This window comes from Calidris pugnax, unplaced genomic scaffold (assembly GCF_001431845.1).
Source record: "Calidris pugnax isolate Ruff unplaced genomic scaffold, ASM143184v1 scaffold103, whole genome shotgun sequence".
Classification (NCBI taxonomy): Eukaryota; Metazoa; Chordata; class Aves; order Charadriiformes; family Scolopacidae; genus Calidris; species Calidris pugnax.
The window spans coordinates 6,080,513-6,108,031 of record NW_015090990.1 but is presented as its reverse complement, the minus strand read 5'-3'; the positions used below and the strand labels follow the sequence as shown (position 1 = coordinate 6,108,031).

General features: G+C 35.0%; 1 protein-coding gene across 3 annotated transcripts in view; it reads left to right on the top strand.

Moving 5' to 3' along the window:
* Positions 1 to 27,519, top strand: part of LOC106895266 (sodium channel protein type 2 subunit alpha) — a 76,683-nt gene that overhangs the window by 12,562 nt on the left and 36,602 nt on the right. For 2 of the 3 annotated variants that reach the window (XM_014954584.1, XM_014954586.1), the window contains exons 3-16: positions 1,853 to 2,169; positions 5,777 to 5,895; positions 6,798 to 6,887; positions 8,406 to 8,534; positions 9,217 to 9,308; positions 10,165 to 10,437; positions 10,738 to 10,801; positions 11,689 to 11,830; positions 11,983 to 12,189; positions 14,987 to 15,286; positions 19,436 to 19,783; positions 21,558 to 21,690; positions 24,313 to 24,551; positions 27,274 to 27,447. In XM_014954584.1, coding sequence (XP_014810070.1) covers positions 1,903 to 2,169; positions 5,777 to 5,895; positions 6,798 to 6,887; positions 8,406 to 8,534; positions 9,217 to 9,308; positions 10,165 to 10,437; positions 10,738 to 10,801; positions 11,689 to 11,830; positions 11,983 to 12,189; positions 14,987 to 15,286; positions 19,436 to 19,783; positions 21,558 to 21,690; positions 24,313 to 24,551; positions 27,274 to 27,447 — 2,577 coding nt within the window. In that variant the 5' untranslated portion in view covers positions 1,853 to 1,902. Of the gene's footprint in view, positions 1 to 1,852; positions 2,170 to 5,776; positions 5,896 to 6,797; positions 6,888 to 8,405; positions 8,535 to 9,028; positions 9,121 to 9,216; positions 9,309 to 10,164; positions 10,438 to 10,737; positions 10,802 to 11,688; positions 11,831 to 11,982; positions 12,190 to 14,986; positions 15,287 to 19,435; positions 19,784 to 21,557; positions 21,691 to 24,312; positions 24,552 to 27,273; positions 27,448 to 27,519 lie in introns of all 3 variants that reach the window. The other variant, XM_014954587.1, reaches the window with a different exon arrangement.

Genomic DNA, 27,519 nt, shown 5'->3' with positions numbered 1-27,519 from the left:
AAGAAGAGGGAAGCCATTACTAATAACCAAGTGGTTCACAATTCAAGGGTTGCCAAGAGCTTGTTCAGGGCTCCAGTGCAGGGAACAGAATTACTTTTGTTTCATTGTTCTATTAAACTACTACCTGTATAGGATCGGTAATCTAACACATATTTGTGTATTGTTCTGTTAGGCTCTGTAAGCTGAATGAAAACACTTGGGTTACATTTAGTATAGGAAAAAAACTTCTTGTGGAATAGCAGCAGCCAGGAATTGTTTAACCGCGCTAGACAGCAGTGGAGGCAGGACTCAAGTGATGTTTCCAACTTGTCAAGAAAGCTTTTTTAAAGCATGGCTGAGAAACACAGTGAAACCCCAAGTCTGCTAACATTACTTTTACCAGTCATTCATCGGCCCCTTTGTGGTCTTCTAGCAATACAAATACATATGTTTCTAATGAGGACAATGCGTTTTGTTATAGCATTCCTAACTGTAACTGTTAACAGATAAAAAGCAGCCTAACCAAATGCACTGAACTACAAAGAGAAGACATAGTGATGATTCTAGGAGAGTGCACCTTTTAAGACTTGTTTCATAGAAATGGCACCTAGGTCAACAACTTGAATCACAGACTTCTAAAATGTGTAATAAAGGAAACTATTATTCAGAAAGACCAAAGGGAAACATCTAACACCTTCTTAGTTTATTAATCCTGGATGGGCAAAAGCAATAATCAAATGAGTGTGGACTGTATCCAGAAAATGTGTGGTTTTAATTATAAAATAATGGACAATTTTGACATTAGGATCCTTACAGTTGGGAGGTACATTAATAAAAAACAAGTATCAGCAAAGGCTTCCATCATGTACAAACTAAAAATAAGTAGCAGAAGTTTCAGTACAGCAACACGTGATAAAGTTGCCTGCTGGAGATGCTGGCTGACTTAACAATTTATTTTTCAATAGATACTGCATCAGTACCTCCAGCCCCTCCAGGGGCTCTGTGATTCTACATGTTTCATTAACTTATCATTCTCCAGGCTCTTCCTTGAGAAAAGATTTATCCACGTCTACATTACATTATATTTTATTGATGAATTTATGGTCAGGTACCTCTGTTCTGTTCTTTCATTACTTAGGTGGTCAGTGGTATAATCTACCAGCTAAATTATTTCAATTATCTCAGTGCTGAGTGTACACACTGATGGTGTGCTGTGAACCCACTCCAGAGATAAAGACTTGAGGTGGCACAGGAGAAGGTTTACCCATGTTGTACTTGGATTGGTAGTTCAGATTTAGGAATAGGCAGTCTCATTTCTTTCCTCCAGTTTTCTATTGTAGATTCTTCAAGCACTTTTTAACATCCCCCTCTACCTTCATACAGGTTTTGATTTTTGGGGTGTCATTTGGAAAGGTATTCGTTATTTCATAAAATAATTACTGTGGCACTACTTCTGTGTGTGTGTGATTTCTAAAAACTACTCCAGACAGGCAAGAAGTTTTAGGAGAAAGACTATTGAAGGAATGCAAATTAATACAATATTATGTCTCAAATCTAGACATGGCAACTCCAGAATACAGGTGCTGCATATTCATGAAGTAACATAAGGAAAGCTACATGGCTTCATGTACTGAAAACACAATTACAACTCATTTCGGGCACTGAAACTCACTCTTAGAAATTGGTTTTCATTATTAAAAATATTATTATTACTACACTATGCCACAACTTTTTGCAAAGTTGCTTTTAGCTTTTATTCAGCTTTGAAATATGCTGCTTCTATTTCAAGCCTGGAAAGCATTTCTGAGCAAGTGTTGGGGGTTTTCTGTTGGTGAAATCTAGTTTTCCTATATTATCTAATTTTCTTTTATAGGTCATTCTTATGCAAGAGGCTACAAGTAATTAAATTTGCAGGATGAAAACATGGCACAGGCACTGCTGGTACCACCAGGACCTGAAAGCTTCCGCTATTTTACTAGAGATTCTCTCGCAGCTATTGAAAAGCGTTCTGCAGAAGAAAAAGCTAAAAAGCCCAAGCAAGAACATACAGATGATGATGATGAAAATGGTCCAAAACCAAACAGTGACTTGGAGGCAGGAAAGACACTGCCATTTATTTATGGTGACATACCTCCAGGAATGGTATCTGAACCTTTGGAAGACTTGGACCCATATTATATCAATAAAAAAGTGAGTAAACAATCTTTTTGCACAAAATAGAATATAATTTTCTAAATTAGAAAAGTTTAATCACAAAATATGATGGTTAGAACCATCACGCCACTAAGTATACAGAAATATCCTTTCATCTAACAGAACTGATTTATGCTTTTCTGTATTGTGACTCCTTCAACTTCAGTTGAGTTCTTATTTACCACAGTGTAAGGAAGATATAGCTTCCTTGAACTTGCCTGAACTTGAGAACTTGACTGAATTTTCCTTATTTCAATGTAGCAGTAAGACTGGATATAGCAAACAAGGTTTTCCAAGCTTGATTTTGCAGTGGAGATGGTTGTAGATAACCATGTAGCATATAGGACTATATGTTAAATAAAGGACTATAACCATATTATTTGCTTCTGTTACAGCTATACAACATACGTAAACATCTATCTATCTATGTATATATAAAATACCTATCTATCTATCTTTAGCATATAAATACTCTGTGTCAGTCTTGGCTCATATAAAACTACCACAATGAAAACTGTTGCTTGGGGTGCTTGGGATTGCTACAATAGTTCTCTGCTGCACAGCTGTCAGGCAGAAGTCTGTGGCAGACACCACAGAAAAGCTAGATTTTGGGGAAAGATTAGAGAAGAGACAGTTTTGTTGTTCTGAAGGCTAATTGAGAGTTTTCATGGAGAAAGAGCAGAGTGAAGGGTTATGTGTTGTGAGAGAAAAGTAATATGCTCATTCCATGTCCAAGTCTATAATACAAATGGACCATTAATAGCATAGTTGTGCTCCACGAAGAATTTAAACTCCTGAAATATGTGTTCTTCCCCTTCTGATTTGCACAGTCATACAAAGTCCTTATTTTCACATGATCCACAAGCCAGAGACTTGGAGTTAGAAAGGCTAGTTCAAACAGATCCATTTGAGTAAAAAGTTTGCCCCTTCACCTTTTTAAAAGTCCAGGTCTGGAGTAGAGTGTATGTTTTTGGTCTTGTAGCAGTTATACATGTAATCTGGAAACAGACTACCATTATATGACTTCAGGGAAAGACAAGGAATAAATAAGTGTCTCTCTGTAGCAGGGATTAGTGGTAGAATGTGTTAAATTCCTCCAGGATCTGCAATAGTCCAGCCTGGGAATAGTTAAAAATTCCTTATGTCCTGCCCACATTAGTAAAAGGTACAGCTGACAGTAAGAGCAGGTTCTGCTCTGTACTCTCTGCTTATTTCTGCATGCTCCTTTAGAAGCATCAAGATGTTCTCCCAGTTCCTGATAGACCTGCAAAATGTTGTGGGTAAGGAGAGTGAAGGAAGATGAAGCTGTGGATAATAAGTGTGAACGCAAAAGTACAGAAAGTGTTTTATGGACACGTGCTTGGATTATCTTTCCTTGTCTCTCTGATATGGAGAAGGAAATGGACACAGTTGCCCTGATGATGGCTTAAGGCATTGCAGGCTGCCATCAAGCAGTAAAGAAAGTTATTTTGTTTGCTAGGAAAAAATCATGCCAATAGGACTCTCAATTTTTGGCTCAAATTATCAAATAGTGGATAAATTTGTGCTTGCCTTTGGTTTGCAAAACTGTTTTAAAAATTATGGCTTCAGTAATAGGAATGGAAAATAAAGCAGAATCCATATGTACTTCCATAAGATAACAGTTGCCAAAGTTAAATAAACAGTGCTGTAGATAATACAAATATTAGTATTACTAAGGAAATTTAAAGAAATGAAAGCTCAGAGAGGGAGTGTTGCCAAGGGTTATTTTCCTTTATATGGTTTTGGTTATATCAGCAGTTCCATGAAGATTTTTACTTACAATATAATTGTGTGCACTAAGCCCTTTTCTTGAAGAGCTGCAAAACAATTCAGGAATAAAGTTGCATAAATAAGTTCGGGACTAAAATTTTCTAAATAAGTCTTCTACAAATGAAGTATCAGAAAACCTGAGAAGTACTGAAGTGTACTTTCTAACCCCCAATAATCAGAAAAATTAGTCAGATTTTTTGAAACAAAAGTGTAAAAACTCAGGCTACTCATGGACTGGTTGGTCTCTCAGAGTAATTTGTAAACGGCAGAATCTTTTCTCACAGGTAATATCTGCATATATGTTACACACCAGCCTAATATGCTGAACAGAAAACAAATGGACATCTTAAATGATGACCTAGAATTAGTCATTCCTCCTCCAGTTTATAGCAGAAACTACTCTTAATCATCGACTTGTCATGAGAAATGTCAGAGAAAATCATATGTGAATTGGAGTCCCTCTTCAGGCTCAGCTGCAGCAGTGACCTTGGGACAGGCAACATCTTTCTACTATTTCTAGCTGGGTGAAGGACTGTAGGGCAAAGAGAAATGCCAATGAGCCCAAATCCATTCTCCGTAATCCTCAAAGTTAGGCTTGGTGTTATTCTGTGAACAGGCACCGCCAACGCTCCTTTGCCTGTCCGCTTTCCCCTGGTAGAATCACAGAATCTTCTAGGTTGGAAGAGACATTAAAGAGACAGCAGCCCAGGCCATAAAGGCAGTAAAGGCCACGGAGAGGGCAGCGTTTTTCTGATCACAGCCCAGTTTTTACAGAGAATAGAAATCAACATAGAGACCAGTGATACTATATAGCTCTGCTGAGAGCGTAACAAAGACTCTATTATGGTGACACAAAGCAGAGCCATTACCATTGACAAAGAGCAAAAGGAATGAAGAGCAAGCATGTCCTGAAGAAATTTCAAGCAGCACCAAAGATGCAAGTAAACCTCACACACAGATATACTTGGAATAAAAATGAAAATACCTAGGCGATGACTGCCAACAGGAACAGAATGAAAGTGAACATGAACCGTAGGTCAAATTTTAAAAGATAACGAAGACCTAAATTTGGTGCTTACATATAGGGAAAATAAGAACATACTGTTAAAATTAAACCAGCATTTTTTTTGAAGAAAAGACTTGTTGTTACAAGATGCCAAATTCTGGTTTACTTTTGTCTCAGACTGCTCAGAATGATGTCAGCTGGCAATTTCTTAATCCCTTTTATTTTTTCACAGATAGATTTTTAGAAGATACATATAGTTTTTATTGGTTGTAATTAAAAATTTAAAATGAAAGCAAAATTATTTTAAAATTATGGTTAATTGTTTAGTGATTGTCCTTGTCACCATATATATATGGATATATTTCTGTCAAGTATTTGTTCCGAATACAAACCAGCATTTAGAACTGCCCTTTTGCTGTTTTGGTTTTGTTAGTGTTTGCTCACAAGGTAGAATGTATTTGGTTAAATTTGAAACTCTGACTTTAATCAAAGACTTTGTTAGAAATAGAATTGAAAATATTTTAGTGATGAAATGCCACATTTTACCATCATTGATAAACTGGAATTGGTGGTGATAATTCCCACCAATTTTAATAATATCAAAATTCAGTCCGCATGCTGGGACATTTAGCAAAATGGAGAATTGGCTGAGGAAGTTTTAATCCACTGTATCAGTTATTTTCCTACCAGAGGTAGACAATAGAATGGAGCTTGAATGTCCCAATCAGAGTATGGAATCCTTTAGAAGGAAGTAAAGATATTTATGTAGTCAACACTGTATTTTAATTTTGTATTTCTTTTTCGCAGACTTTCATAGTATTGAATAAAGGAAAGGCAATTTTCCGATTCAGTGCCACATCTGCCTTGTACATTTTAACTCCTTTTAATCCTATCAGAAAAATTGCTATCAAGATTTTGGTACATTCATATCCTTTTTTCTTAATGCTGATTTAAGGGTTGCCATTTAAAACTGTTTCATTACTGATATGATACTTTTCTACGGATATACAAACTATGTCCATGTGGGTGTACGATGCTAACTAAACATATGCTGATCCCATTTAAAAAGCAGCAAAATTACATGTGAATTGCAGTATGATCTTCATTCCTACTAAGAAAATTCTCTACTGAACCACCTAAAGCTGTCTGAGTTTAAATATCAGGCTTTATATACAAAAGGAGACCTGATCCCATATTAAGCCCTGAAGCTAAGGCCAAATTAGTAACAAACCATTGCATTTGAACATATATAAGGTCACACTTTTACCAAGACCAGTAGTACTATTCATGAACTAGACTCACTTAGCAAGGACAAAAGAGCATGAGGAAAGAGCTGCTTTTCCAGGCATCTTTCTTCAGCATTGTATTTTCAGTATTGGGGTGGGTGTCCAATAAATATCCAGGTCAGAATAAAGGAGAATATTTGCAAATGTATTTCAATCATGTCCAAAGAACAATTTGGGTGTAAACAACCAACCTCTGCCTAAAGATCTTTTAGAGTGATGCCCCTGGCTTCAATGACTAATGATGTTTGGGTACTCATTTCATATTTTTATGTACTTAAGGATGTGTTTAAATTTCATTTAAATCCTAAAGCTGCCATGCTTATAGAAGTAAAGTAATGCATTGTTTTACAGTAAGTGCACCATAACATGCCAGATGGGATACCATTTAAAATAGATAAAGTTATGTGCAAAGCTTTATTTTCAGATTTTATTTAGAATATCACGTTATTTGTAGGTATTTTTATAGACTTAATATTTTTAATGATTTCAGTGTTGTACAGCTGTCATGCTTTTTTGACTTACATGCCTTAACTATAATCTACATTATTCAGCATGCTTATCATGTGCACTATTTTGACCAACTGTGTATTTATGACCATGAGTAACCCTCCAGACTGGACAAAGAATGTAGAGTAAGTTAAATATTTTTACTTCTTTATTTTTATGTCTCTGTTTTTGTGTGACTCCAAACAAGAAGCATTTATGGAAAACTGCATGCCAGAATGGGCTTTTCCAGAGTAATGAAGAAACAGATTCCATGAGTTCATCAATATCTCTCTGGTTTCCTAATGCCTTGTTTTTTAAAATTATGTCTGAGGAACATCTGAACTTCTACTGTGAAGTACAAACACGAGCTCTTGTCCTTGGGTGCTCTGAGCTGTAAATTGGAAAAGGAGCTCCAGAACTTCAAATGTGCATGTAAAATTGTTGCATGTCATTTGAGATGTCAGTCATATATTGCTTGAGTATCTATGATCTTGGCACAGTGGGACATCCATTGTGGCTCACTGATGTGAACTCACTAGTGCCAGCCACAGCAAGCACACACAACACCCAAACCACAAGACATTCAGATCACTGAGGAAAGGGCCGTACGTGTGAAGGAGTAACAAAGAGCTGGCAGAAGTAAGGAAACCACAAAGTTTCTCTGTTTCTCTTGTTCATGGGTATACATGCATTTTTGTTCTCTAACAAAATACAGATACATGTTTTGCTTTTAAATACTATGTTTCTCTTTGAAATAATACTACTCATGAAAAACCTGGTTCTAACCACTTGTGGGTTTTTTCATTCCCTCCCATTCTCCAATAGCCATTATTGAATTCTATTTATTTATTTCACTGCATTAAAAATCTTACTCTGAATGCAGTATTTAGAAACCGCACTAGTGTTCACCCGTTCCCAGTATGCTCAACAGCGACTATGGATTTTTAGGCTTGCTGAGAGTCTGAAAGGAGAGCAGCAGCGTCTGTAGGTAGATTTCCTTTATTCTGGAGGTCCACATAGACCCACATGGGTTTCAGGAAGTTCCTGCATTACACTGGTTATAACTGACTCCTGTATGTTTTTAAATGAATGGTTGTTCCCACTCCAGGTAAATTGGTAATCATGCTCCACATCTTCAAGAATAACAGTCTGCGTATGCTAAGTTATATTTAATAATTTTTTATGAAATAAACCTGTATTAAAGGCATGAGTATAGTTATTATCCAGAACTGATTTTCACAAAACTGTCTGATTTTGACACTAAAAAGTAAAGTCTTCATTTTTTGGAACATTTAGACATCTACCTGATTCAAGAATGCAAGCAAAGAGGCAGCCCTGTAAGCGCCAGAGAATGTACATATAAGTATTAAAGTCTGAAATGTATCAATATATGAGAGTCTGAAATTATTTGCAAGCACAAAACCTGAGATTATATCAACCTTTTATAAAATGAATAGTAATATGTACTGGGTTCAAATTTCATCTACTGAACAACAGTTGCATTCTTAAGTGTATGGGGCAAATTAAATTAAAGATTTCTTCTTTCACTTCTAAATAAATATTTTTTCTTTTTTTTTTTTTGTAAGTTATCTTTGATAAATAATTTAACTGTCTACAAGCACAAGTATGCAAAAATCCATTAGTCCTGCTTTGATGCTTTTCAGGTACACTTTCACTGGGATTTATACCTTTGAATCACTTATCAAAATTCTTGCAAGGGGATTCTGTTTAGAAGGTTTTACTTTTCTGCGCGACCCATGGAACTGGCTTGACTTCAGTGTCATTTTAATGGCGTAAGTGGTTCAAGAACTTATTTAACTTTTAGGGCATGAAATTAGTGGCAAATTATATTAAAATAAATATATTGATTTAAAAGTATTTAATTTCTGCAAACTGTGAAGTCACATTTTAGTACTTAAATCAAAGTAAAATATGGCAGGGGCCAGCATGGAGTCTCAGCCACTAGTGTAATTACTGTTGAGGCACACTAATTTCATGTCCTACATTTTTCTGCTCACCAGAATGGAAGCCATCCCTTTGATTGCATGTCGCCGTCCTATTGCAAGCTAACTAGTTTAATTAGATGTTCAAATACAAATCAGTGAGTTTCAAGTCAGTGAGATTTAAGCAAAACTGATGAAAATAAAGAATTAGAAAAGCGAGTTGTACTGAAGGGACAGGTAAATTTTGAAGTATTATTGCTAATATTGCCACAGAGGTTTTGAAGACCCACATAATTAGTATAAGCTCTGCCTCAATTCTGAATAACTGTGATTTAATCCTACAGGTATGTAACAGAATTTGTAAACCTAGGCAATGTTTCAGCTCTTCGAACTTTCAGAGTATTGAGAGCTTTGAAAACTATTTCTGTAATCCCAGGTAAGAAGTAGTTGGTGTAAGGTGTTAGGCCCCTTGTATCTCCAACTGTTATTTGTGTGCTGTCATTGTGTTTGTGTGTGAACTCCCCTATTACAGATATGTGACAGAGTTTGTGGACCTGGGCAATGTCTCAGCGTTGAGAACATTCAGAGTTCTCCGAGCTTTGAAAACAATATCAGTCATTCCAGGTGAGAGCTAGGTTAAACACTGAGGCTGACTTTCATTCCATTGAAGTTGAATTCACTTCTTTTGAGCATAAGTCTTGCTGTTCGCTGCTCATGTTGCAAAAAAAGAAAAAAAAAAAAAAAAGAAAAGAAAAAAAGGCATGGATCATAACCCTGGATTATGATTCTTTGCCTTTCCAGCATTAGCTTCTTTTATTTGGCAAAATCAGCCTTTGAGTTTAACACATTCTTGCATGAAACATAAAATATGAGGCCCATGGGTTATTTTGCTTTGGTTTTCTGCTTTTTATAACAAGTTGTCTCTTTTGCATCAAAGCTTTAGCGCTATGGCTTACTTGATTTTGAATTTTTTCCTTTATTTTACCACCTAAAACTGACATTAGTCTTAAAGACAACCAAGTAACAACAAAAAGCTACCAAGAAGAACATAAATATTACACAGGAAACTTTATCAAATGCAAATGAATTTTTTTCCTCAAAATTTCTTGCAATTATAACTCATACTATCTTCATATTGTTGTGAAGTCATATTTAATATTAACTGGAAACTGAATTATTGGCACACTATTAAACACAGAGAAAAATTAAGAAAGAAAATCAAATCTGTATCGGAAAAGCATGATTGATAAAACTTCCTGTTCGAGAATAACATTATACATTTAATTTATTGGAATATATGTTCATTGCATATTCACACAAAAGAATCTTTTTCTTTCACTCATCTTCATAATCTCTAAGGCTGTTCATGAAGCTTTACTGTTTGAGGAATAAAAAATTATTTAAGTGTCTGCATGATATCTTGATTTTATGGGAAGGGCAAAGACTCTTTGATAAATCTATGCATCTTTTCTCTTTGCAGGCCTAAAGACCATTGTAGGAGCCCTAATTCAGTCTGTGAAGAAGCTCTCAGATGTTATGATCCTGACCGTGTTTTGTCTGAGTGTATTTGCACTAATAGGGCTGCAGCTGTTCATGGGCAACTTGAGGAATAAATGCCTGCAGTGGCCTCCAGACAATTCTACTTTTGAAATAAATGTTATATCCTACTTTAATAGCACAATGGATGAAAACGGTACACTTGTTAATATGACAGTGAGCACATTTAACTGGAAGGATTACATTGAGGATGAAAGTAAGAATGACTGATATACCTATTTTTAATATATTTGTGGCTATAGTGTGTAACTATTTGTGATCAAACAAAAAACATTGAACAGTTTATATCTCTGCCTTATGTCGAAATGCCTATAGTCACTGACTGACAGATGTCAAATACATATAATAAACAAGTACAACTAGCAGAAGGGTTCCTAAACAAATTGCAAAGTGATCAGCAGCTAACCACTTTGATTTTATTATAATTTATTTTTAGTTTTCTTTGTCATACTTTCATTTGATTTATTCACATATATTTCTAATGCTTTCTACACAGCTCATTTTTACATTTTGGAAGGCCAAAGAGATGCCCTACTTTGTGGTAACAGCTCTGATGCAGGGTAAGACCCTTTCAAAAGTCCTCTGTTGTTTTCTGTAGAAAAAGCAATAACATGAAACCTATCCATAGTAGTCGCAACTCCATATTTAGCAGTGTTACAGAAATCAAAGAGTTTTGCTGCTAAACAACGATTTCTTACTTAAGTCATAATATTGTACTCTCTGTCTCAATAAAATACTCATTAGCAGCCTTTCTTCCTGCTTGATTGAAAAAATATGTTGGTGTTAATGATAAAATCTGAACTCTTGTAAAGTCTATTTTGGAGATGTACTGATCGAAGAAAGTAAGATGAAAGCAATGGTTAAAAGTGAGAAAGAGAATACATAAAATATTAAGAAAGCACAGTAGTGACTTCATAGTTCAGGACTGAATCCTCTTTTTCAAGCCTAATTTTTTTTCATTACTGGCAAATTCTGCCATACACATGTGCCCAGTTCTGAGCGTAGAATTGTTAGCTCCAATACCTAACTGGCAACAGTGAAGAAGCTTATTAAAATAAAAATATCTCAGCATTATGTGGGAGATCCCTAACAGTACAATTGGATTTAGCTAATAATACTGTTTAATCTGTCTGTAACCTTAACAACATTTTAGCAATTATTTCTGCCAGGAAATTATTCATTTGGAATAAAGATTCTATTTGCAAAATGTGGCTGAGAAGAATTTAAATATTTAGGTCATTTCAACCAGTGAGAGGATGGAAAGGGTATCTTTCATTTACTCTCTTATTAGTTTGCTTCTTAGGACTTTTTTTTTTCTGATTGAATTAAATTGTAATTCATGGATTTCTTGTGGAAAAATAATGCATACTGTTCCAAAAGATAACAAATATATTCTAGAAGAAAATAACAGTTATAACTAAGTATCTCCTGTTTGGGTTTCACATAGGCAGTGTCCAGAGGGATATATATGTGTGAAAGCCGGTAGAAACCCCAACTATGGTTACACAAGTTTTGACACCTTCAGTTGGGCTTTTTTGTCACTCTTTCGGCTAATGACTCAGGACTTCTGGGAGAATCTGTATCAGCTGGTAAGAAATTTTTATGACATAAAAAGTAAACTGTAGGTGACATACAAAATCATATAAATAGGCTTATTTGTACATAAGCTGAAAGCATAATGCTTTAGCTGTATCAAAGATAAGTGGTGGAATAACATATAGATACGCTTTCTACTCCCTAGACACTGCGTGCTGCTGGGAAGACATACATGATATTTTTCGTTCTGGTAATATTTCTGGGCTCTTTCTATCTGATCAACTTGATCTTGGCTGTGGTTGCCATGGCCTATGAAGAACAGAATCAAGCAACCATGGAAGAAGCAGAGCAGAAAGAGGCAGAATTTCAACAGATGCTGGAACAACTGAAGAAGCAACAAGAAGAAGCTCAGGTAATAATGGAAATCATACTTTCTGAACAGAGTTACTCTTCAGGCAAGGATAATAATCTTTTATGAATTAGAACATGTATAAATTGTGCAATGAATTATAAAAAGAAAAAAGTCTTATTTACCACACAAGTTATAAAAGTGGAAACAACCAATGAAAATCAGGAACTAAGCGATTACAAAAAGGCCAACTAATGGTACAGAAAAGAACACTACTAAATTCAGCACAAGACTGTAAAAGTAAAATATTTGTGATAGAAGTGTTCTAGAAATCTGACTTTAAGTAGTCATAGTGCATGATGCTTTTATGTTATAAATCTTACGAACAGCATGAGAAAAGTCTAGTGACATTACTTCTGCTTTATGGTCTAAGTGAGAATTACCAGTCTTGCTGTACTTATTAATTCTTCCCCAGTATTCAGAAAATATAGAGAAGGATTGTAATGAGTGTTCTTTTAGGTTTCTGTCCAGCAAGATATTTAAGTATATCCCTGATTCAAGCCCACTGAAGTCAATCAGAAATTTATACATCCTTAAAACAGACTAGTAATTTTTATAACAAAGGTATTATTTCAGAATTCTTTTTAAATAATCTTTGTTTTCTTTGAAAAGAGAAGGAAGTTATTAAAAGTTTTATGAAAATAAGACATTTTAATAGATAATTTTGTGTGAGGTTTTTCTTATCTGAAAGTAAAATATATTCAGGAATTCAGCTCCAAGAGTCAGAAGTCTCTCTAATTTCTGGACTGATTTTCTATTGCTTTTCATCTGGCATATAGTAATTTTCAACAGGACCATATTTATAAAATGCTAGCAAATCAGAATCTTCTATGAAACTATAGTTTTGGTAGTATTTTACAGTTACTTTCACTAAGAATGATTCTATAAATTGCTAATGGAAAGTAAAACACTCCATCTTTTTCTTGAATAGAAAGCATGACCTGTAAAATCTAATCAGCATATCTCTTTTAGTCATTAAACCTTATCACTTACAAATCACTTAAGAAAAAGCAGAATGCTGCAAAATTAAAATTTAAAAAAGTTAAATATCAGCAAAGAATATACCTTATTTAAAACAATCTGATATTTTCATCCATGAGAGGGACTAAGTCACATTATATCAAAAGATATCAGCAGGCCCATCTAGATGTTTTTGTGTATGAGAAAGAGGACAGAGATTAAGCTGATGCAGAATTAGGAAGAAGCAAACTATGAAACAGAGACTATGGGGAAGGTTGGGTAAAGGCCCTGGAATGTCATTACTTTTTTAAATGAATGACCACCAAATTCATTATAAGAAAAGCAGCATTATAGTCAAGATCCTTTTTGTATGTGAAAATATTTGCAGAAAGTATGCATTACAAGGTAGATCACTGAGCTGCTGAATTGATTGCTGAGATGGAAACGAGTGTGGGACCCATCTTCTCTCTCTCAACACTGAACCTACTCACCTACAAACCGAAGTCATCACACTGGTCTTTGGATTGTTTCACTTGTTTGACTTTTGGTGTTAGTAGTATGAATTAGATGGGTGGTGACTTAGCATCTGCTGCCTGATATTCTGAAACCAGTACCACTTTTTTTTTTTTAATTGATAAACACTTCAGAATCCTTTTAATATTCTAATTTAGCAGAAAAAGTCTTTATCAAGTCAACTTGCATAGCATGGATTTTGTATGGTGGCGAAGAAAGCCATTAATTCATACTATAAGCTTTCAAACTCTCTTTTCCTTCTGTAGAGAGATGTCTCATCATTCCTGAAATACTAGGCATTGAATATAATATGTTTTGCCAGATAATTACCAGTCATCTTTATTATATAACCCTAGTCTCTTGCCGTTTCTCACGCCACCCTTTTTTGTAAGCTCACAGCAGACTATCAGCCTCCCAAACACATTTTCCACTGCAGAACTTCATAGCAATCTCACAGACAGTTCTTTCTAGGAAGAGTACTGGACGCACTCTCAATTCTTCCTTTATTTGACCGCTAAATTAACTGGTTTCCCTGATGAACTAAATCATGAAGGCTGACCACTGTAGTTGAAGATACTGGTTCTGAGTTTTGAGGTGGCTCTTTGCTCCACTAAGTAATCTCATCCATTTCCATCAGAGGAGAAACCTAAATCTTTTCTTCTCTCTGGCTGCAGCAGCAACAGGAAATAAATGTACCTTTGTGTATCTATAACAAAGACCTAGAGCGCTGTTACAGTGGGAAATGTGGGAGGGTAAACATGAAGAGGGAGGAAAGGAGAGCTTGAAGACTTGTCTAGAGTGTGTGCCTGTTGCCACTGAAGGTAGGAGAAAAGTGAGGGGAGTGTCCTTGCTGTGAAGACAGAGAGGAAAGGCTGGATTCAACTACTTGCAGGCTGCTATTTGATTTATGATACATTAACTCTTATGGTGGATGTTAGGAATTAATTGTCTCTGTAAGGACTCAGAAGGAATCAGCCAAATTAGAGCACAATGCGGGGCTTTTCTCAAGAGAAAATGGGGAAGAAGGTCTGAAATACATGAGAAAGCCCAGTGTTTATACTTTTCTGACTACCATAATTTCAGACCAGTGTCTTGTGCAGCAAGTGTTTAAAGAATAGTGATGCTATTGTTCTGTGGAAGTTGACACTTCAAGCAGCTCATGCTACTAGACAATGAGGAACTATACAACTCAATAGTTTATCTTCAGTACAATATGTTTGTGTATATTTGCATACTTAAACCCTCGAGTACAACCAGCAGTATTTGATCAAAGCCTATAAAATTGTTCATTTTTGGCCTACTAATACCTTGCTTTGTAACCTGACAGGCAACAGCAGCAGTAGCAGCAGCATCAGTTGCATCAAGAGATTTCAGTGGTATAGGGGGATTAGGAGAACTCTTGGAAAGTTCCTCAGAAGCATCAAAGTTGAGCTCAAAGAGTGCTAAAGAAAGAAGAAACAGAAGGAAGAAAAGAAGACAGAAAGAAATGTCTGAAGCAGAGAACAAAGGAGATACGGATCAGTTCCCCAAGTCGGAGTCAGAAGATAGTATCAGAAGGAAAAATTACCGCTTCTCTGCAGAAGGAAGTCAACTGACATATGAAAAAAGATTCACATCTCCCCACCAGGTACAGCACTTTTTTTTCGTTAAAGCATGTTCATCTACTCTAATTGGTTTTGACTGACATTACAGCAGCCTTCTGTATTGGAAATTATGTAAAAGATGAGTGAGGGAAAGAAACAGTGGTAGTAACATTAACAGTGTTACTTTGACCCATTCTGTTAGTGAAGGGATAAAAAGAACATGCCAAGGATAATTGTAAACTTAAAACATTTCTGAAAATGTATTTCTGAAGATGCATCTGGTAGATTGGAGAAATAATTAAAGATTCTTTGATTAGTATTCATAAATTTACATTAATCAACCATAGGTCCTCTATTCTGCATCCATTCTAAAACTATACAAATACGTATTTTTTAGCAGACCCCAGCATCAAAATGCCCTGAATAGGAAATTCTGCGCTACCATTAGTTTCTATTGCTTTCCTTAATTAGCTTCTTTAAATGGTAGATAATAAGAAAAGTAGCTTTAGTTCTCCACAATAAAGACAAAATATATAGGGATCCTTTGGGATTGTATTTACAAGAATTTAGTTATACTGTTCTTTTTCATTAGAAATTCATTATACAAGATGGAGAATCATTGCAATCATAGAAAACAATAGATCAGGAAGGACCTGAACTATTAAACTGAAATTCAATCCTAACTTCAAAGCTTCACTCCCTTAAATCAAAGGATCTCTTCTGTTGCTTAAGGATACCACACAGTTACAGTATTTGTAGAAAAATCACTCAAAATGCATCTCTTCAAAATGATCACGTCTGGTCTAAGCCACCAGATGATATTGAGCTACCAATACTACCCATATTTAACTACCAACATTTATCCTATTTAATGTTTATATCAAATGTGTTAGTCTACAGACTGATATGAAATATGGGATTCAGTGGCAGAAATACTTCACATTGAAATACATGCTCTGAGGGGAGAAAAGCTTAATTTGAGACAAAGCCTCAGTAATTAGTCAAGTGTAATGGGCAATGCATGGTTTGATAAAGATACATTTGCATTTCTAAGGGAGTGAAGTCATATTTATTATAATTAAGAAGAGTGACCAGGTTGTTCTCTGGATAAGAAATAAAAAAAAAATTAAGAGAAACGAATTATTGAATCTATCTCAACTCCTTGAGTAATATTGTAAAAGTATATTTCCAGTCTAATAAAAAGTACTATTAGTTTTGGGCCAAAGCTGCTCAAAAAAATCTTTCATTAATTGGAATGGGCTTTGAGTCAGGCAAAGGATCTAATCTTAGACTGCACAATTCTGTCTCAGATATATATAAGTGTCTGTATCTCATAGATGAGGATGGTGAGTGACTTGAGCGCACTAAAGAAGTGCAAAGTCTGCGCAGAAAGGAATTTCTTACTACTGATCCTGGGCTTTAATAACTTGATAATAGGCCTGTCTATTGTCTGGTCTAAATTCCCTGATGCTCTTTTATATACCTGTCGTGAAGAGACTGATTAAGGAATATATAATTTTTATATTAAATACATTTTTGGTGCACAGGAAAAATACTCAATATAGAGGATGTATGCTAAGGAGAGGAGCATTTGAGACAGAGACTTGATAGATAATAAGCTTTCTGTAGCTTTATTAAAATACAGTAAGGAAATGTTGCATGTATTTTTTCATACTCTGAAACTCTCAGAAAGCTTTCATCTTGGCAATCGTCATGAAGAACTGTGAAACTTCCACACAAACTTAAGCAGTTTAGGAAAGCAAGGCATCTCAAATGACTTTTGACAGCATTAAAATTAAATGTGAATTCATGTTGCAGAGTAAATAATTAAAATCCATTAAAATCAAGTGAAAAAAAGTGTGCATGTCTTAGATTTGAAAGAAAAGAAGGAAATGGTGCAATAGACAGGAAACAGTTCATCTCGAGACATCATGAGCTACACAGCAGAGAGGAAATAAGTGACCATTTGAAATACATATTTTTTAATTAATTTAAAATTTTAAAACACAAACAGACCTGTATCAAGTAACTAATCTAAATTAGGATAATTTCTTAATGAAAGAATGTCTCGGTATTTGGGTAAGCAGTTGTAAAAACTCCTTGGGGCATACATTGTCTGCATATCACTGAAATAAAACTGAGCTGCCATAAAAGTGGAAGGATTACGGGCACAGAACCTGGTAACTGAAGAGCTGGTTCCCCTTCTTAGCCATGCAGTTTGCTCCCTGGTGAAACAGGGTGGCAGAGGATGAAAGAATGCGGTGGAATGGTAAAGAGAGATAATCTGCCCAGTCAGCTCCTGTGGAGGCTTTGTCCTTTGATACATTATTTCATGTGCAAATGAATGATGCAGCCTGCAAGAAAAGCCAAACTTTCCTTTCAGACCTTACTTTCCAGGAGCATGTAGACACATATATTTCTGCCTCTACACGTGTTAGAATTGCCATCATCTTGGCTTATATTTTTTGTCTCAATCCAGCAGAGACTTTCAGAGCAGGCATTACTCCTCCTAAATCCCTGAGGGGCTTGATGCATCTAGCTGTGCTCAGAGCATGATAACATGTATTGGAAAGATTGGACAACAAACAAAACAGCAGCCATGGAAACATTCTCTAAAAGAAAAAGGGTAGCAGTGGTAGTCAGATGAAACCTCGTGAGTGTGATTTTTTGAAGGACTATAGGTTGGCCAAATACATTTACAAAGAAATGTACAAAGGGTGCAGTAGTTAGTTCACCACTCTATCAGAATTCAGTGTCATGCTCTATAGCAGCTAGACCTTTTTTTTAGATAAAATTATCTTCCAACATAAGCAAAACAGCAGTTTTTTCTCTAGCCAAGTTTACATAAATACATTAGCAAACCCATTTGGTTGATGTTCTTCAAGTAACTCAGCTTGAGGCTGACAGCCAGCATAGAAAATTTCAGCCTAAATTATTAAAATTTGGTATGGCTGTAAGAGCAGTAAAAATACATTTTATAATAGTAAACACCTGCCAGCCTTTATGACCAGTTCAGCACACACATTATCTGTGTATATATATGTATACACTCAGTGTTTGGTTTTCACAGTATTAATATAGCCTTATATATTATACTGTACTTGTCACTTTCACTTTAATTATCCTGGGATAAAAACCACTGCTATTACATATAAGTACTTTCTACCTTCAACTAGTGAAAAATTGAGAATCATCTCAAATCAGGTTTTTGATGTACCAAGATGCGAAGATTTGTAGAAATGCAAAACTGAAGAAAGCTTAATGCAAGGCTTCTTTTTTCCACAATTAGTACTCATGTTATTTATTCATGAATGCTGTTAATAAAATATGTAGCAAGGGAGAAGAACATTCCATTAACCGGCTTCTACTGTAATTAAAAGATGAATTACCAACAACCACTGATTTATTTTTCTCATTTGTAAGAGGATATCTTTAGGTAACTGTGTCCCTGGTGAATACTTGCTTTGAGCTGCCTGATGGCCAAGTGGTACCTTCTGGTGGGTGTGCAGCCTGCTATAGCTCCCAGAAAGCTGTGCCCAAGAGCACAGCTGTGACTTATGGTCACACTGTACCACCAGAGCTTCCCCAAGCTGTTGCCTCTTCTAGTTGTAGATTACTGTGTATGTTGCTCCCACACTATGAAGCCTAGTGTGAAGAGGGCAGACAAGTTCTTTACATCAATTTAGACTGAATTTAATGCTACACTTAAGACCACTTCTGCCTCTAGCAAATAGAATAGAAAACAGTGGTTGGTGAGCATTACCAGTTGTTATTCCTAGGAATCGAGGCGATGAAGGGATGAAAAGTAAACGATTTTTTGCTTTATCCTCTAATACAAGAAGGAAGAAAAGGCAAATACCTGAAAAATCTTGATAGCGATGTTGAAAACTGTCTTTAGCACAGTCCTGGGTCCATACTAATTCAACCTATACCTTCTCTGCTCAAAACTGTCCAACCTTACTTATGTCTTCTGCACAACTTTTCCTCAGTCTGGCTACATTACGTTGACAAGAATTTTTCCCCTCCACTTCAGGTCCTCTGATTAGCACATTCCCCTACTGGACACACTGATACTACTGAAGAAAATAGTGACTATCCTTCCTCCAGCACTGTAACTATTCTTTGAAAAGCCAAGAACTTAGAACTTCAGTTCTGATGCTGTTTTTGTTTGGTTTGTTTTAAATCTTTTACAGTCTTTGCTAAGCATTCGTGGTTCCCTGTTCTCACCAAGGCGCAACAGCAAAACAAGCATTTTCAGTTTCAGAGGTCGTGCAAAGGATATAGGATCTGAAAATGACTTTGCTGATGATGAGCACAGCACTCTTGAAGACAATGAGAGCAGAAGAGATTCCCTCTTTGTTCCAAATCGACATGGAGAACGGCGCAACAGTAATATTAGTCAGGCGAGTGTATCATCTAGAATTGTACCAGCCCTTCCAGTAAATGGGAAGATGCACAGCACTGTGGATTGCAATGGAGTCGTCTCCTTGGTTGGAGGACCTTCAACTCTAACTTCACCTACTGGTCAGCTTATACCAGAGGTAATTATAAGTGAACCAGTAATTATTACCGTTTGGTTTGAGGACAGATTTTTTTCTTACTGCGTGCCTTGTAATTTCTTGGAGCTGTGAGAAATAACTTGCAATAGTTTCTAAATAACAGAACATAAGGGGAAAAAAGTCCTCAACCTCCTATGTCTGAGCCTCAGTAAAGTATTATATTATCCTTGCTTTCAGTAAGAGATCTGTACATAGAAAGAAAAAAAACCCATAAATTGAATTTGACAATTTGTATATAGTTTCACCTTATCAACAAAGGTAGACAGTTGGTGTATAACTAAGGAGATAACTGGGAAATATGTATAGGAGAACACCTACAAAATTGAACAGAATGCAGTTACTACTCCCATGATAGTTAATAGAAATACCCCTCACTGAATTTCTCTTGAAATTTTTCTCATAACTTTCATGAGAAAAAGATGTACTGTTCCTATGTACCTTGGCAATTACATTACATTTCAGCCTCAGTTTCAGACTTCTGTAAGCTAAGATGTTCTTTCAAACTTTAAAAAAGCAAGCTTTTCACACATAGTGTTTTAATATGAATTCAGTGTGGTATCTTTGTGGCTATAATAGAACTGTACTTAACCTGAAAAAAATAATATGTATTGAGATTTCATTACTCTTACACATTTCTTTTTATTTTTGTTTCTCTCCTATCTTGACAAAGATCTTAATACCAGAAATTCAATCAGATTACCTCAGAGGTTATGTGTATATAGTTCTATTTCAGAAATACATTAACTTGAAAAAAGGTTTAGCCATTTAACTCGTGTCTTCTATAAAGAAATGTGAATGCTCAAAAATGCTTTTTTCATCTTCACACTAAGATAACCTTGAAATCCTTTATGAGTTCTGCAGGCCTTTTGATTTCTTTTCTGGATGGGGACAGAATAATGAGAAAAAGACTGAGTGGTTACCATGAATCACAGAATCAATGGTAAAGCAGGAACCACGATTTAGATCCCAGTTATGGTTTAATCAGATTTATAATCCCAATCCTGTGTTTAGATCCCTAGGTTATACTCTAGAAGAAAAGCAAAGCAACTGTAAGGATATCTACATGCTACTGAGTAGTGACCCATTAGAGCCATGTATTATTGCTTTGAAAAGATAATTAGAAGCCATACAAAACAGAGAGGATTTGCATATTCATTGCAAGTGGGTAAGAATTAGGAAGAAGAAATATTAAATAAGATGTGGGGTTTTTTTGTCATATAAAATTTTCCAACCACGCTTATCAAGTTAGGAATGCAGTACAAAGTATTATAGAGACAATTAATTCCTAGAATTATACTCATGTTTTTTGTATCAAAGTTACTTTCTTAAATAACAGTTCACTTCTTTCTGTACTCGCACTTTAATTATTTAACGTGACTAGCTACTGGAAATTAAGGTGACAGGTTTCAACTTTGATCATTTTTTCTTGAAAGAATAATAATAATCACTAGCAAAAAGATACCTAACAAAAATTTTTTCATTCAGTCATTTAAATGAGAACCACCTTTGGTCCCACAGTGCCTTGGTATTGTGTCCCCCAGTTGATTATTCCTAGCACTGTACAAAATTCCCACTGAGTTCCTCAATAAAAAGCAAAGGAATTCCTACAGGAAATTACACAGAAACCTTCAGTGTGTAAGAAAAGTCTATTAGGCTGCACAAAGCATACTAGATTATCACTACAACATTTATAGAGTAAATATTGTTAGTTGGCTGTTGAAAAGGATGGTTTAATTCCTCAATATTTCATTTACAGGGCACCACTACAGAAACAGAAATAAGAAAAAGAAGACTGAGTTCTTATCAGATTTCCATGGAAATGCTGGAAGATTCTGCTGCAAGACAAAGAGCAATGAGTATAGCCAGCATCCTTACAAATACAATGGAAGGTATTTGATGCATTTTTTCTGACAGGCAGTTCACTGAATTTCTGCTAACTACATGTACAGAGCAATTATTTACGTAATTTCCTTTGTAAGTGTAACACTGAACATGTGAAATCTCTGAATACCAGATACAAAAGGCTTTTGAGTATTTATAAGATTATTTACAAATTTTAAATGCTTAGTCATTTGTTTTTCATGACAGCTTCCAAAATACTACTCTGTTGAGTAGACTAACAGAGGATTGTCAGACCCCCAAACAGAGAATACAGGGATATTCTTCCCGTAAGACATCAACGGAAAAAATCAATTAAGATACACAGGAATTGCTATGATAAAGGCAGTGATGTTCTGGAACAGGCATTTCCCTTAAAGTCCAAGGAAAGACAATAGGAAATGAAAAAGATAAAGGTTGTTTTAAAGAAAACAACCAACTGTAATCAACCAATGCCAATGCACATGAACTACCTTCCTTAAGCATTTCTTAAACTTTCATAGGTTTCTAAGTATGTCAAAGATTAAAAAATATGATATTTGCTATGTGGAAAAGCATACGCCATTGGAATAGTTTTGCTTATTTAATGGAAACAGAATACACTCAGTTCATACATATGCCATTAAAATATTTTTATAAGCTTAAAGGATCTATTTTATGGATACGGGCAAAGCGTGGTAGCTGTTATAGTCAGACAAACCCTGCAGATGACCTACCATATTCTAAAAGGACAAGAGACACCAAAAAAATTTACATTGTTCTTCAGATTACTTTAAGTCAGAATTTAAATATACTTTTTGAAGTGAGTTCTGAAGCCCTTTGCTCTCAGATAAACAAATAGAGCTCAAACTAATTATAGTCAGAAATATAAGGCTCATATTGCCTATTTTCTTCTGAAGTATTCACAAACCATTCTCAAAAACATGTATCTTTCTGAATATATCTTCCTACTTTAGTGCAAGCGTGAACTGTTGGTACCTATTGATTTTCAGTGTGCAATTCTTAGCTCTCCTCCCAGGTAGAAAGGATATCTCCTTAGAGGGTGCTGCTCTCTTCCTCCAGCTGAATAGTTTGTCTGTTTCTGGCCAGAAATAACATGTCAATGTAAATTATATTGGCCTGATATTCATCTCCTTACCCACATCTGGTTTGCATTATTTCTGAAGTTGCAAAGTCTTCTGTGCCAACTCAGCGTCCAATGTGAGTGGCCATTTCTGTCCAAGGCGAGTCCCATCCTACCTTTCAGCTTTCTGAGTTACTGTTCAGAAACACGATTATTCTACCCAATCCATATACTCCTTCGGAAGCACTGTCTTTGTTATGGCTTATATAGATTATAGAAGACTTTCGATACTTATGATACCTTTCTCTGCCTAGAGACTACAGTCTGATGTAATGGGAGAGATTGTTAGTTTCAATGAGTTTGAGATCTGTGACAACTGACCTTTTAACTTCCCATAATTCCACCCATATATGACAACATTAGAGGCAAAAATCAATCCGCTAGTCCTCAAAGTGAAGAGTTTAGCACTAAATTCTTATTAGCAAATACTGTAGAATGGCATGCTTGCTATTTTAGCAAAATCACCCATAAATTTCATGGTGATGGAGACTTCCTTGTGCTGTAAGGAAAACTGGCACCTCCCTGTGTGTCTGAAAACTGGCAGATTTCAGATTTGGGTTGATGCTACTATGCAGAAATTTTATGGAAATTGTTGTGGCCATTTCTTACATATTTTGTTGTCTAAGCATTTTTCACTTAAGCAAATATCGATCTTCCTTCTGGGTTGTCCTCAAACATCCCATCACATTAAGCATTCATCATTGCTATTATTAACTCAGTAAAAGTTACTATTCTGTGATTTTGACAATATTGACAGTGAAATGGAAGAAAAAATAGTTTGTAAAGATTCTAATTGAGAGGAGAGTTGTTCTACTGATACATTGTTGTTCTGTTTCTCAATTGATAGACACTGCAACTATATAAGAAATTTTCAAAGTTAAATGATAATTTTTAAAATAAGAAAACAGGCATTCTGTACATTAAAAATACTGACTTAAATAAGCATGATAGGTATGCACACAGAGTAATTTTATCTGTTATGATATTGTAGTGGTTCAGTGTAGTAGCAAATAGAATACGTTTAGTAGCTCAAATCAAAGTACGTATGCATGTTACATAGTTAAAACAAAATTTTTATATTTTATGAAGCTTACACAAATCATATACATGAGCTCACTGACAACGGAGTCATGTTAACTCTTAATATCCAAAATTAAGGCATCTGCTGTAAGCAAGTCAACTAACCTAAACTAGATGTCTAGCCTCTCCCTACAGTAATGGGAAAGAAAGAAACACATTTCTCTCTTTAGATAGATGTCTGAGATGATTGAATCTTCAGAGATAACTGAACTGTCCACTGGTTGTAGAGGAGCTTAAATAAATTAGGTGCTTAACTTTAAGATGGCTAAACATAGGTGAGGGAAATCCCATGTTTGTGTGAGCTCTATATAAATGGTTTAAATAAGCCATTTATTTAATGATTTAATCATTTTAAACAAGAACTTCCAGAGGGTATAATATTCATTTTTTGTTAATTGGTTTGGGATTTTTTGGTTTGTTTTTTTTTCAGAGCTTGAAGAATCCAGGCAGAAATGCCCACCATGCTGGTACAGATTTGCAAATACTTTCTTGATATGGGATTGCTGGAGCCCATGGTTAAAAGTAAAACATGTCGTCAATTTAGTTGTGATGGATCCATTTGTTGATCTTGCTATAACTATTTGTATTGTTTTAAACACCTTGTTTATGGCCATGGAACATTACCCAATGACAGAACAGTTTAGCAGCGTCCTTTCTGTGGGGAATCTGGTAAGTGCAGTCTTAACTGGATTCTCAGATTTCTTGAGATCTACTTTGGGTTTTTTCTTTAAAATGTTGAGGTATATTATCTAATTTTTACCATGGTACTGATATTCCATCATAGAAAATATTTTTCTTCTGTAAGAAATTGATGAAATATTCAGATGTCAGAATTTCTCCTTAAATTTTTTTCAGTTACACTACAGTGAAAATACATTTCCAAGAAAGGCATACTTCTGGTTAGCAGTAAGTCCTTGCCACTTTAGGTAACTGAAAATACATAATAAACTAGATTTGTATTTATTCTCTAACAAAAAGCACCTCATATCTGGAAGTTTATTAGTGATGCTTTTCCCAACTTTAACCTGATCCAGAGATTTAGGGGTACATGTAATTCTAAAAGTGGCATAACATAACATAAATGTTCTTGTCTGTTTCTTTCCATGTGTTTCCAACACTCAGGAAGCAAAGGACTGAACCTTGAAAGTGTTTGTTTCAAAAGAAGATTCATACATTTTTAATTTTTTGCTAGCTCACATAACTACCAATAGTTTACACAGGAGAGATCTGGATTGACTCACACAGCATGCAGTCCTGAAAATCAAAACCAACCAAGTGTTCTGAACTAATCATTCAAAAACATTAGTTTTCAAAAGTCTGCTAATATTTAAATGGAGCAGTAATAGATTTCTCAGTCATAGTATGTTTTAAAGTCTGAACATTTTCCTTATCAGTACGGGTATTACATCCTTCTATGATTTTTTTTTTTTTAAATAGAAGTAAAATTGAACTTAATACTTACGTGTTCTTGTGTGCATTACAGTTTGCTTTCTCAGGGACAAAGATTTAATTGCTGGTATATTCTTATATTCATCACAGATTACAGAATATTGTATTTTAAAATGCTGGTCTGTCATATTATTAGAATTATTTCTTTCCAACCATTTATATTTATGAGGTCTTCTGCCTTTTCCATATCATATTTTTATTTTTTTTACTCTATCATATTAGCAACAGTCATATTTCTACTGTTTTAACAATCCAGTATCCTTGATTAGGATAATATATATGCAGTGAAAGCTATTCCTGCTGGTTTCAATTAAATTTTCTGTTCCTCACTGTGTTAATCTATTAACCTTAATTTTGTGATTTCCATTCAAAATATGTTAATTTACTCTTTGCTTGTGACATCACAGTCTGTTTGAGGATAAATTAAATATGACAAATATGACTCTGCCTTTTCTGTAGCATTTTAATGGGAAGGAAGAAATATTTCTAAAATGCAATGACTCATTTGTGTAATACTAAAATTCATTCAGTATTCAAAAGTCCTAAGAAAATATAAGAAAACTTGAGTTTGCTTCTGTTAAAAAGTTTTTTTGGTGCATTTGAGGATGCAGTTATGCTGAAGAAAAAGTAGTTTGTGGATGGAATGGGATATCTTGTGAAGGAAATATTTTACAATTAAATATTTTTCATTGCTTTTTTCAGTAATTTTGACAAATACGACATTTTTGTCAAGAATAACCTTCTTTGTTGTGTTCTCTTTACCACACATAGCAATACCTCTTACATTCTTCTGATTATATGATAATGTCTCATATATCAAATTAATAGGGTAGTGTTTCTTGCTATATTTCTAGTTTCTTCAAAGTATACACTTTAAAAAATGCTAATTTTTACACTTCAACAATAGTTAATGTTTCCCTGGCATTATATCCACCTGCTAATCTTCTTGAACTGGAAGGTAATCATGAGTGTAGTTACATAGTATTGTAAAATGTCAGCTTTGCTTCCATAAAACTTGCTGTAGGAGGACTGAGAACAAGCTGGGTAAAGAACTATCACAAGGCAATGGCAGAGTACTTTGGTGTACTTTAGTAGACTTTTGGAATCATCTAGGATATCCCTTGAGTATTGTGCAGAATTTTCATATATTCTTAGTGGTTTTGTATTATGCTCCAAAACTTTTTATTACGCTGCACAAACCACTGATCGCTACTCATCACAAGAAAGTGCTGGGTTAAATTCTGGACTATAAAACACTAAGAAGCATTGATAATTTCACATTTGCCATTTCCAAATATTTCAAAGAACATTATCACCATGAAGTTCTTTTTGCCAAAAGGAAATAGCTACCCCATGAAATAGTAGCTGTGCATGAAACCTCTAAATCTTTTTTAAAAGCTCAGTACAAGAAACTCCAACTTCCCCTGACTATTCCACCCATACTTTTCAACTCTGACCTAAAAGACAGACATTAGAAAGTATGTCTTGATAGAGTCTGACCTACGAGAGTTTCTTCTAATACTTCTGTTTAGACTGTGAACAAGGGAAAAAATGCTGTCGAGTTTTCTTTTGCTTTACTGGGACTATCCTCTAGAAACAGGACTGAAAACACTGGATCATATCACATCATCTGCTGGGTGGATAGTCCAGCACATGTCAAATATGAACTCAAGCTGGGCTGCTGATTTGTTAGTAAATAGCTTTTTTACATTTGTATCAAACCTCTGCCCTCCTATATCTGTCCTGATTTAGTAATTTGTTATTAATTATCAGTTTTCAGTGTTTAGAAACACTCAGATGCCATTTGGAGGTAGCAATCAGCTGGGTTTTATAATAACAGATACAATTAACAGGTATGAGAACTCAAACTAGATTAGAAAAATTTGCTCAGGTATATAAATTTCTCATAACGATTCAACTAATTAATTACATTTTGTTTTAGGTATTCACTGGGATATTCACAGCAGAAATGGTACTAAAGATAATTGCCATGGACCCTTATTATTATTTCCAAGAAGGCTGGAATATTTTTGATGGTATTATTGTTAGCCTTAGTTTAATGGAGCTTGGTCTTGCAAATGTTGAAGGATTATCTGTTCTTCGGTCATTCAGATTGGTAAATACCTTGATAATTAAATACTTGCATGCAATTGTTTCACTCAAAAAAACCGTGCTAATGTTTGTAATA